The sequence below is a fragment of the Schistocerca piceifrons genome, chromosome X, assembly GCF_021461385.2.
Source record: "Schistocerca piceifrons isolate TAMUIC-IGC-003096 chromosome X, iqSchPice1.1, whole genome shotgun sequence".
Taxonomy (NCBI): Eukaryota; Metazoa; Arthropoda; class Insecta; order Orthoptera; family Acrididae; genus Schistocerca; species Schistocerca piceifrons.
Genome location: NC_060149.1, coordinates 411,188,571 through 411,201,534, shown reverse-complemented (window position 1 = coordinate 411,201,534; position 12,964 = coordinate 411,188,571). Strand labels below are relative to the sequence as shown.

Genomic DNA, 12,964 nt, shown 5'->3' with positions numbered 1-12,964 from the left:
GATGGTGGAATGACAGAACTAGAACTGTGGTCCTGAATAAGAACAACACGTTTAGAAAACACTTTAGAGACAAGACTGATCATAATAAGGAACAATCCAGAATCAATAAGAATCAAGCAAGGCTAGTTGTTCCAGAGGAACAAGAGAAGTGGCCAACACAAAGAATGATGAACTGAGAGAGATAGTTAACGGAAATAAGAAAATGATATATGGGATGATGAAAACTAGAACATTCCAAATATCTAACAGGCAATAATGGAAATTTCGTTGTGGATGTTATATGATTAAAGAAACTTTGAAGTCTTACTTTGATGAGATGTTAAATGTACATTATATACAGTGTACACAAGAAGACAGTGTTGTGTTACATCCATCTGACTCACGCAATGGGACATACATAACTTGCAATGATGTTGAATATACATCTACATCTATATGCTGCAAACCACTGAAGTGCATGGCACAGAATACGTCCCACTATACCAGTTATTAGGTTTTCTTCCCATTCCATTCACATATGCAGCACAGGAAGAATGATTGTTTAAATGCCTCTCTGCATGCTGTCATTAATCTAATCTTGCCCTCACAATTCATATGTGAGTGATACATAGGGGGTTGTACTGTATTCCTCGAGTCATCATTTAAGGCTGGTTCTCGAAACTTTGTAAGTAGGCTTTCCAGGGACAGTTTATTGCTTGATACCCTGTCTTATTTTTGAAAATATGTGTGAATGTTGTACTGAGTCAAATGCTTTCCAGACATCAAGAATTACGGATCTATCTGACTGCACTGATCCAACGCTGAAAAGTATGTCATGTGAGAAGAGTGTAAGTTTTGTTTCACATGATCATTGTTTTTGGAATCCATGCCGGTTGGCATGGAGGAGGTCATTCTGTTCGAAATATATCATCATCACTATGTTTATGCTCCGAATATGTTCTAAGATTCCATAACGAACAATGTGAAGGATACTGGATGGTAGTTTTGTGGATCACTTCGACTACCCTTCTTGTAAACAGTTATGACCTGTGCTTTTTTACTACTGTGGAGCACAGGTTTTTGTTTGTATATAATCTGGTAGGGATTTCATCAGGCCCTGGAGCTTTGTTCCGTTTTAACAACTTCAACTGTTCCTCAACACAACGGAGCGTAACAATTATTTCACTCATATTTCAGTGGTATGATGATTAAATTTGGGGGATTCTCATATGCTTTGCTTCATAAAGGCACATTTGAAAATGGAGTTAAGCATTTCTGCTTTTGCTTTGCAACTCTAATTTTCAGTTCCTGTCTCATCCATGAGTATCTGGATACTAACTTTGGTGCCGCTAACAGCCTTTACATATGCTACGAATTTGTTACGGTGTTGTGGTAGATTGTTCAACAATACTTTACTAGGGTATTCACTGAAGGCGATATGCACTGCTCTCTTGACAGCTAAACACATTTTATTTGGCATCTCCCTACTTATAGCCCTATGCTCTGTATCACACCTACTATGCAATAGTCTTTCTTCACAAACTTCTTTACAGTGACTTTATACCAAGGAGAGCCCCCCCTCTCCATTATGAACTGTTCTACTGCAAATTGTGAGCTTTGTTGAAACTCTGTCCGCAACGCTGGTCTTCTCAACCTTCTCTGCCAGACACTGGGATGATCCAAATATAACGTCACAGTCCAGACAACAGCCATCATTTGTTCCAACATGAACCATAATCTGCAGTTGCCAGCATTTGTTTCCTCAACGGCTGCCGTGATAGCCTCTTCAATATGTTAAATTAGGCTCCCAGCCATACATAGAGAGTGCACCTGGTGTTCCTTCCTGCCATTTCACTAAGGGATACCAGTATTCGCCGTATGTTTGAACAGCCAACAATTAATAGGCCCCTACCCTTTCTGCATTTGTCTCCTCATGACGCACGAAAAAGGAGGTTTCCCCAAAACGTGAAGTAAGTATCAATGGCACAGTATCAATTTCAGTGAAAGACAGAACCTCGAACTTGTCAGTTAGGAGGATCGGTTAATACTCTGAGCAATCCCTGGTCCCTGTCTTCCCTGTACAGGATGCACTGATCTATAATTTGACAAGCCACTCACAGTCAAGCGGTCAAGGAATGGAGAAATGATCAAATCCATGGAAGTTGTGGGAAAACAATCGATCTACTCTTTCGTAAGGTATGGAAAGGAGGGAAGATACCTGCTGATTGGAAAATGAACATCACAATCCCAAATGTGAAGAGAGGATATAGATAGAAATGCTGTAATTTGAGGTATCATCTCAACATTTCCAGTGGTTTAACTTAATGAAAGAATTATAGAGCATATGATCAGAACCCTCATGGAAGAAAAACTCCTGGAACAAGAGTATAGATTCACAAGGTGTATATGCAGACAAAGAAAATAAATTCCCCAATTTCCCAGTTAAAAATACATTTTTGTCGGGTGAAAATACACTACACCCTTGGTGAACATACATTTTTTTCCATGTTAAGTGATAGTATACTTTTCATTGGAGCTATAAAACTTATAAATCCTCTGAATGATAAAAGTTTTACATACTAGCATATAACTTCCCAGCACTTTAGGAAATGAAACCCAGCAAAAAACACCGCATCTTGGAAAGACTTCTGACGTGTGACAACATGTACACTGCATATTTTCATATTATGTATAAATACAAATTCCACCAAATACAGCACGGTAGCTTCCATAGCACTGAAATTGAGATTGCATTGTGTGAAGCACTTTTGTTAGTCAATCATAGCGTATGTCCCACGCTCTCGCCAGCTAATGACAGCAGATATTCAGAGCACAGGACATGTGTAGTAGTCAGCCAATAGCAACATCACTGATAAAAAGCACGGACACACAAATATGCCAAGTTTATGGTTTAAATTAATATACATACAGTATTGCTACAAGGAAAGCTTTCACATGCAATATTGGTCATCAAAAATTAGGACCCAAAAGAGCACAGCTTAAATTGCAGCAGCCGAATATTTTTGACAAGCATGATTATAAATTTCACTGCTGTGCACTGAACGGTTTGTGGTTACCTGGCTGAATACATATTCCATTGAGCACTCCAATCTTTCAAGAGAACAGCCAATTATGTGTGACATTGCTCAAGAACTCACCTTACACTGTTCTGAAGGATAATTACACTTTCTGACAATTATTGCATAATTTGTAATCTACGAAAGAACTAAAATAAATATGAAAGACCAATCTCAAAGCCTGGTCTTTTTTAGTCTGTGTTACCCTTCAAGATACATCAAACACAAATGAGCCGGTAAAATTTTAAATAATGGCATGAATGGCTGCTCTTCTGGACCTGAAAATTATTCTATGTGACTTGCCCCCAAAGCGGTAAGTTTTGGATGAGGGTCAAACACACTGTGATTGTTCTCACACGTAACATAATTCGTCTCCTGTAAAAGGAAACTTACTTCGAAAGTACAACACTTCTCAAACCATTATTCACAATATTATCTCAAGCTGTTAGAAGCGCCAACAGTTGTGATGCCATGTTCATAGAATGCAATTTATTGTTGAGAAGTATTGCACAGTCTTCGTCCTAAAGCATTTAATACATTTTGCTGTTGGAAGACGCTTGTGTGTGCACTGTGTTCTATTGTTGAACATGGCACATTTTCTTTGCAACTACTCTTTCATTTTGGCATTCTTCTCTCATTTACGTTTTACTGCTGCAGTATTATTCTGCAGTAGCAGGCTAAAGTAAAATTCTTTGTTAGACTATCAGTTCTTACCTGTCAAAATTACAAACATTTAATTGAAAACTAAAACAACAAAAAATTCCCACTTTTTCCTGGATGCAAAAATTACAGGGTTTTTCCTGAATTTCCCAGTTGTCCAAGGCTATGTACGCCATGGATTCAGAAAGGGAAGATCAACAACTGATTTAATATTTGCTCACTGCCAATTAATGTAAAAATACTATGAACGCAACTGAGGGCTGTGGTTAGCCTTTCTGGATATAATGAAAGCTGATACTACCAAGAATGAGGGAACACACACACACACACACACACACACACACACACACAAATTGCTCAAAATAATTAGGGGACCATGTGTGTCAATGTCTGATATGTTAAATATACAATGAAGTGCCAAAGAAACTGGTATAGGCACGCATATTCAAGTACAGAGATATCTAAACAGGCACAATACGGTGCTGTGGTCAGCAACATCTATATAAGACAACAAGAGTCTAGCGCAGTTGTTAGATCAGTTACTGCTGCTACACTGGCAGGTTATCCAGATTTAAGTGAGTTTGAATGTGGTGTTATAGATGGCACACGAGCGATGGGACACAGCATCTCCGAGGTAGTGATGAAGAGTGGATTTCCAATACAACCATTTCATGAGTGTACCGTGAACATCAGGAATCTGGTAAAATATCAAATCTCACACATTGCTGCGGCCAGAAAAACACCCTGGAAGAATGAAACCAACAATGACTGAAGAGAATCGTCCAGTGTGACAGAAGTATGACCCTACCATAAATTGCTGCAGATTTCAATGCTGGGTCATCTACAACCATTCAACGAAACATTATCAATATGGGTTTTCGGAGACTATTTTCATCTGCTGCTGCTTGTGCTTCACAGTTGAAAGCTGGTGTCAACTCTAATACAGAATATTGATTTTTAACAGCACAGACAAATACAGACATTACTGTATTTTACGGACTATAAAACACACTTTTTTCTCAGAAAAATTGCCTCCAAAATTCAGATGCGTCATACTCAAAATTAATATAAAGATGTCCAGTGTTTGATTTAAAATTCCTGCCAGTTTTAAAAATGGCCTATATTTGATGATACGGGAAACCTCTCTGTATCTGGCAATACTGGATTCAACTGGCAGCACCAGTGCACCAATGTGATGAACATGAGTTGCAAGGATTCACAAGCTTTCTAACACTGCCCCCTCCCACTCTGCCATCAAAAACCCAGAAAACTGTGTAGCCCATGTGTCATTGCAATCTACAGTGCCAATGAACTTGAACTGAAAGTGATGTGTGTTACTGGTAATAATACAATACTTTTATTTTTTCCATTAAGAAACTAGCTACCAATAAAAGGTATCATACAGTATAGGCTAGGAACTGCAAGTAATAGCATATGCAGAACGTGGAAAAAGAGCAGCTAAGTGGCATTTCGAACCTCCATCAACAGAAAAAACTATTCATGGCTGGTGGGCTAGTAAAGCAGAACTGAAAAAACTGAGAAAGACTAAATGTGCAAACAGATGATTGAATGCAAAATGACAAACTATAAGATGACATATTGAAATGGACTCAAGGACAATGTCAAATATACGCTTGTAAGCTAGCACTACAATGGAACTTAACAGACTATAAGAGTGAAATTGGTTAATGCTACAGGTTTATGAAGCGTCATGGACTTGGAATGCAAACAAAAACCAAACCATAATTTTCAAGCACAAAACAATGACAAAACCTTCTGAAATACCGCCAATATTGTTCACGTAAATGACAAGGGTTGGATGGATGAGGCTAGTATGAACTTATGGATTAACAGAGGGTGGGAGAGAAGGAAAGGTACTTTATTAAAGAAGAGTTCTCTTCCTGTGCAAGATCAGTTTAGAAGCCATTTGAAAAATTCTGTGAAAGAGAAATTGAGACAGGGAAAGATAGAGCTTGCTGTTATTCCAGGATGACTTGCTTCACAACTGCAACCTCTTGACGTCTCAATAAACAATTTAAAGTTTATATGAGAGAGGAATGGAACAAATCAATTATAGATGAAACACAACATGTATTAACACTGAAGGAAGCTTTAAAACAATCTACAATCAAACAAGTGTGTCAGAAGATAAAACATTCATTGTCTAGAGCGAGAGAAGACATTATCCTCAAATCTTTCAAGAAGTGCAACATAAGTAATGCTCTTGATGGCAGTGAAGATCATATCATATATATGAAGAGAACAACTATGATGAAGAGGAAGAAGAAAAAGAAGAAGGAGGAGGGGGGAGGAGGAGGAGGTTCAAATGACAATTTTCAAAGATTTTTAAGGGTCATATAAACTAAGAATTTTTGTAGTCTGATTTTGCAATCTAATAATAAAAATGGTAAAAATATTATTTTCAAAAAATTGTTTAAAAATTAAAGTGCCCCTAATAGTCTGTGAAATATGGTACACACAGTATTCTAAGCAGCCTGTTACAGTAACTAAATACCTGGGGCAGCAGATGGACCATTAGTTTGTATCTCATCTGAAACCTTTGCTACACAGATATCCTGAATAAAACAGTTAGGTTGCTTTTCCGGACTTCAACTTCGATTTTGACCTCTAATTGTGCATGTGTTTAAGACAATTTTGGCTTTGTTCCTTGGTACCGATTTAAGGTCACATTACTTGTATCATAGTCCGCGATGGTATTTGTGGCCTCTGGACCGGCGAACTGTTATCAGCTGCACAGCTAGCCACTCAGCACTCAGTCTGTTTCCATATTTCGTACTGTGTAATGTTCCGTCACAACTGCGTGTTCTATTGTGTTTTATGTGTGAAGTTATGAATGACTGGGAAGTGTGTGTATGTAACACAGAAAAACTGCATAAAAATTACTGGAAAGAAGCTGTTAGTGATGAAATAATGGATTCATTAATTATCAATCTGGCACCCACATCTAGTGACTCCATTTCTGAAGACAGTGGCAGAGAAACATCTGAATAAAAAGGTATGTGAATGGAATGTAAATTTATTTTGTACATTTCTCACTACGTTTACCTTCTTGTCAAGCTGTTTGTAAAGTAGAAAGTAGTTCTGAACATTATTATAGAATCCATTCTGCTGTGCAAGAATCTGTATCACCGGTTTATCTTCATCTCACTATGGTTGCAAAAGATTGAATACATATTCCATTCTGTAATGTGTATCACGAACGGCTGAAAGCAAGGGGAAACTACAGCCGTAATTTTTCCCGAGGGCATGCAGCTTTACTGTATGGTTAAATGATGATGGCGTCCTCTTGGGTAAAATATTCCGGAGGTAAAATAGTCCCCCATTCGGATCTCCAGGCGGGGACTACTCAGGAGGACGTCGTTATCATGAGAAAGAAAACTGGCGTTCTAGGGATCGGAGCGTGGAATGTCAGATCACTTAATCAGACAGGTAGGTTAGAAAATTGAAAAAGGGAAATGGATAGGCTAAAGTTAGATATAGTGGGAATTAGCGAAGTTCGGTGGCAGAAGGAACAAGACTTCTGGTCACATGCCTACAGGGTTATAAACACAATATCAAATAGGGGTAATGCAGGAGTAGGTTTAATAATGAATAGGAAAATAGGAATGCGGGTAAGCTACTACCAACAGCATAGTGAACGCGTTATTGTGGCCAAGATAGACACGAAGCCCACGCCTACTACAGTAGTACAAGTTTATATGCCAACTAGCTCTGCAGATGATGAAGAAATTGATGAAATGTATGATGAGATAAAAGAAATTTTTCAGGTAGTGAAGGGAGATGAAAATTTAATAGTCATGGGTGACTGGAATTCGAGAGTAGGAAACGGGAGAGAAGGAAACAAAGTAGGTGAATATGGATTAGTGGTAAGAAATGAAAGAGATAGCCGTCTGGTAGAATTTTGCACAGAGCCTAACTCAATCATAGCTAACACTTGGTTCAAGAATCATAAAAGAAGGTTGTATACATGGAAGAATCCTGGAGATACTAGAAGGTATCTGATAGATTATATAATGGTAAGACAGAGATTTAGGAACCAGGTTTTAAATTGTAAGACATTTTCAGGGGCAGATATGGACTCTGACCACAATCTATTGGTTATGAACTGTAGATTAAAACTGAAGAAACTGCAAAAATGTGGTAATTTAAGGAGATGGGACCTGGATAAACTGAATAAACCAGAGGTTGTACAGAGTTTCAGGGAGAGCATAAGGGAACAATTGACAAGAATGGGGGAAAGAAATACAGTAGAAGAAGAATGGGTAGCTTTGAGGGATGAAGTAGTGAAGGTAGCAGAGGATCAAGTAGGTAAAAAGACGAGGGCTAGTAGAAATCCTTGGGTAACAGAAGAAATATTGAATTTAATTGACGAAAGGAGAAAATACAAAAACACAGTAAATGAAGCAGGCAAAAGGGAATACAAACGTCTCAAAAATGAGATCGACAGGAAGTGCAAAATGACTAAGCAGGGATGGCTAGAGGACAAATGTAAGAATGTAGAGGCTTATCTCACTAGGGGTAAGATAGATACTGCCTACAGGAAAATTAAAGAGACCTTTGGAGAAAAGAGAGCCACTTGCATGAATATCAAGAGCTCAGATGGAAACCCAGTTCTAAGCACAGAAGGGAAAGCAGAAAGGTGGAAGTAGTATATAGAGGGTCTATACAAGGGCGATGTACTTGAGGACAATATTATGGAAATGGAAGAGGATGTAGATGAAGATGAAATGGGAGATAAGATACTGCGTGAAGAGTTTGACAGAGCACTGAAAGACCTGAGTCGAAACAAGGCCCCGGGAGTAGACAACATTCCATTGGAACTACTGATGGCCCAGACAAAACTTTACCATCTGGTGAGCAAGGTGTATGAGACAGGCGAAATACCCTCAGACTTCAAGAAGAATATAATAATTCCAATCCCAAAGAAAGCAGGTGTTGACAGATGTGAAAATTACCGAACTATCAGTTTAATAAGTCACAGCTGCAAAATACTAACGCGAATTCTTTACAGACGAAAGGAAAAACTGGTAGAAGCCAACCTCGGCGAAGATCAGTTTGGATTCCGCAGAAATGTTGGAACACGTGAGGCAATACTGACCCTATGACTTATCTTAGAAAATAGAGTAAGGAAAGGCAAACCTACATTTCTAGCATTTGTAGACTTAGAGAAAGCTTTTGACAATGTTGACTGGAATACTCTCTTTCAAATTCTAAAGGTGGCAGGGGTAAAATACAGGGAGTGAAAAGCTATTTACAATTTGTACAGAAACCAGAAGGTAGTTATATGAGCCAAGGGACATGAAAGGAAAGCAGTTGTTGGGAAGGGAGTAAGACAGGGTTGTAGCCTATCCCCAATGTTATTCAATCTGTATATTGAACAAGCAGTAAAGGAAACAAAAGAAAAATTCGGAGTAGGTATTAAAATCCATGGAGAAGAAATAAAAACATTGAGATTCGCCGATGACATTGTAATTCTGTCAGAGACAACAAAGGACTTGGAAGAAGTCGAACAGAATGGACAGTGTCTTGAAAGGAGGGTATAAGATGAACATCAACAAAAGCAAAACGAGGATAATGGAATGTAGTCGAATTAAGTCGGGTGATGCTGAGGGAATTAGATTAGGAAATGAGACACTTAAAGTAGTAAAGGAGTTTTGCTATTTGGGGAGCAAAATAACTCATGATGGTCGAAGTAGAGAGGATATAAAATGTAGACTGGCAATGGCAAGGTAAGCGATTCTGAAGAAGAGAAATTTGTTAACATCGAGTATAGATTTAAGTGTCAGGAAGTCGTTTCTGAAAGTATTTGTATGGAGTGTAGCCATGTATGGAAGTGAAACATGGACGACAAATAGTTTGGACAAGAAGAGAATGGAAGCTTTCGAAATGTGGTCCTACAGAAGAATGCTGAACATTAGATGGGTAGATCACATAACTAATGAGGAGGTATTGAATAGAATTGGGGAGAAGAGGAGTTTGTGGCACAACTTGACAAGAAGAAGGGACCGGTTGGTAAGACATGTTCTGAGGCATCAAGGGATCACAAATTTAGCATTGGAGGGCAGCGTGGAGGGTAAAAATTGTAGAGGGAGACCAAGAGATGAATACATTAAACAAATTCAAAAGGCTGTAGGTTGCAGTAGGTACTGGGAGATGAAGACGCTTGCACAGGATAGAGTAGCATGGAGAGCTGCAACAAACCAGTCTCAGGACTGAAGACAACAACAACATGTATCACTTATTTATCAGGTACACTTACTACATTTATCGCAAGACGGTTTGTAGCACACTATGAACCAGACTGTAGCAACATAGATTAAACTTTCACTATTGCAGCTGTCTGTAACATAGTTACCGTTTACACACTTCCAGCTGAGTTGACAATGCAGCATTCCTGGTATGCTGTGCGACTATAGACCATTAATGCTGTCGCCAACTGCAGTAATGTTCACTCCACCATGTTTTTGGCTGTCAACTTAGCATCAGGGTTTCCATACACTATGTTGTTCACAACTTTGAACTGCTTAGTTTATGTCAGGCTGTGACACAAAACCAACAACTCCGATTTCCAAAATTTGCTAACTTTGAGCAACATCTATTGTGCTGGTGGTACCACACACACACACACACACACACACACACACACACACACACACACACACACACACACACACACGCGCCATAAATATTTTAGAATGTTAAGTACCACCAAGAGCTGCTGATGCAATAAACCTTTATTCTCCACCAGTTTTGACCAACCAATCACCACCAGGTAAAATAATACAGGGTGATTCAAAAAGAATACCACAACTTTAGGAATTTAAAACTCTGCAACGACAAAAGGCAGAGCTAAGCACTATCTGTCGGCGAATTAAGGGAGCTATAAAGTTTCATTTAGTTGTACATTTGTTCGCTTGAGGCGCTGTTGACTAGGCGTCAGCGTCAGTTGATGCTAAGATGGCGACCACTCAACAGAAAGCTTTTTGTGTTATTGAGTACGGCAGAAGTGAATTGACGACAGTTGTTCAGCGTGCATTTCGAACGAAGTATGGTGTTAAACCTCCTGATAGGTGGTGTATTAAACGTTGGTATAAACAGTTTACAGAGAATGGGTGTTTGTGCAAAGGGAAAAGTTCTGGACGGCCGAGAACGAGTGATGAAAATGTAGCACGCATCCAGCAAGCATTTGTTCGCAGCCCAGGAAAATCGACTCGCAGAGCTAGCAGATAGCTGCAAATTCCACAATCAACTGTATGGAGAGTCCTACGAAAAAGGTTAGTTATGAAACCTTATCGTCTGAAATTGGTTCAAGCACTGTCTGCAGCTGATAAGATTAAAAGAATCGATTTCTGTGATTTTATCCTTGTTCAAATGGAAACAGATGAATCTTTCGTTTCGAAGATTGTGTTTAGTGATGAAGCAACTTTCCACACTAACGGGAAAGTCAACCGTCACAATGTCTGTATATGGGGCACTGAGAATCCGCAGGAAACAACTCAGTATGAACGTGACTCGCTTAAGGTGAACGTTTTCTGTGCCATTTCAGCCAATAAAGTTTTTGGTCCCTTTTTCTTCGAAGGTGCTACTGTAACTGGACTACAGTATCTGGAGATGTTAGAGAATTGGCTGTTCCCTCAGCTCGAACAAGAAGCACAACAATTCATATTTCAGCAGGATGGAGCGCCACCACATTGGCACTTATCTGTCCGTAACTACCTGAACGTCAACTACCCGAGGCGATGGATCGGCCGCCAGGCAGCCCATGACAGAGCACTTCATCACTGGCCTCCAAGAAGCCCTGATCTTACCCCCTGCGATTTTTTCTTATGGGGGTATGTTAAGGATATGGTGTTTCGGCCACCTCTCCCAGCCACCATTGATGATTTGAAACGAGAAATAACAGCAGCTATCCAAACTGTTACACCTGATATGCTACAGAGAGTGTGGAACGAGTTGGAGTATCGGGTTGATATTGCTCGAGTGTCTGGAAGGGGCCATATTGAACATCTCTGAACTTGTTTTTGAGTGAAAAAAAACCTTTTTAAATACTCTTTGTAATGATGTATAACAGTAGGTTATATCATGTTTATTTCATTAAATACACATTTTTAAAGTTGTGGTATTCTTTTTTAATCACCCTGTATAATTACATTACTCTGTGGAACTGTACCACCCCACGGAAGCAAACCCTCATGTCACGAGTGATTTACCAAATATACAGCTTTTATTATCATAAATACTACAGTACAAATAATTTCTTATGCCTCAAACATCTTTCGCCAAGATAGAGAATCATAATTTAAAAATTCTACAGCGTAATATGGCACACAAAATCGTCTTTCAAGAAAAACATACCTCTAATTGGAGCAAAAAAGTAATTGTATTTTTGTTATCGACACTAACCTGTTGATATGGCAGTAGAAAAGCCATCTGCTGCCAATACGGTGAATGAGGTCAGGAAAGGTTCATCGTCTGGATCAGGGTTCATGAAGACTATCTCACTGAAAAAAATAAACAAGAAAGGGTAAATTAAGAAAAACTATTGCAGAAATTACCACTATTCATTAGATTTTTTGTGAAGGTTTAGTGAGGACAGTCTCAAAAACAGTGTTTTAACGGTAAGTTTCAAACGTATCCCTTGAAATATACTGTCTGACAAAATAGTGAAGCTCTCAGAAGGGAAAGAGCACACAAAATGGAACTTACATGTTTGAGATGGTATCTGTCATTATCGCAGAGACAAATAACCTGGCAGAATGAATTCAGTTACCACCCCCCCATGGCCTAGATGTATGCACTGATTTGGTTGGGAAGGATGCAATAAAGCCACTGAATTGTCTCCTGAGACAAAATGCCCCACAAATGTTGTAATTGATCCTGGTTATCGAGGATACTAGCACTAGGTCAGAGTAGAAGTACAAGCTAGCCCACACACACTATCACGGACAAATCTGGTGATCTTGCTGGCTACAGGAGTACCTAAACATAATGCAGACAGTTCAAACACTTGCCAAGCAGGGACGAGCATTGCTCTGTTGAAAAATGGCATCACAATACTGTCGCACAAGATGTAACGTATGATGATGCAGGATGTCTGTGACGTACCACTATGCCATCAAAGTTTCCTCACTCACTGCCAGTTGTGACCTCACATCATACCCAATGGCTCCTCACACCATCATGCCACGATTAATAACGTTGGGCCTCACCAAGAGGTAAGGAAAATG

The 12,964-nt window shown here is 39.2% G+C and overlaps 1 protein-coding gene across 1 annotated transcript in view; it reads right to left on the bottom strand.

Moving 5' to 3' along the window:
• The window catches only part of LOC124721530 (protein purity of essence), a 482,247-nt gene that overhangs the window by 447,558 nt on the left and 21,725 nt on the right, over positions 1–12,964 (bottom strand). The window contains exon 2 of the mRNA XM_047246550.1: positions 12,141–12,238. Coding sequence (XP_047102506.1) covers positions 12,141–12,238 — 98 coding nt within the window. The remainder of the gene's footprint in view (positions 1–12,140; positions 12,239–12,964) is intronic.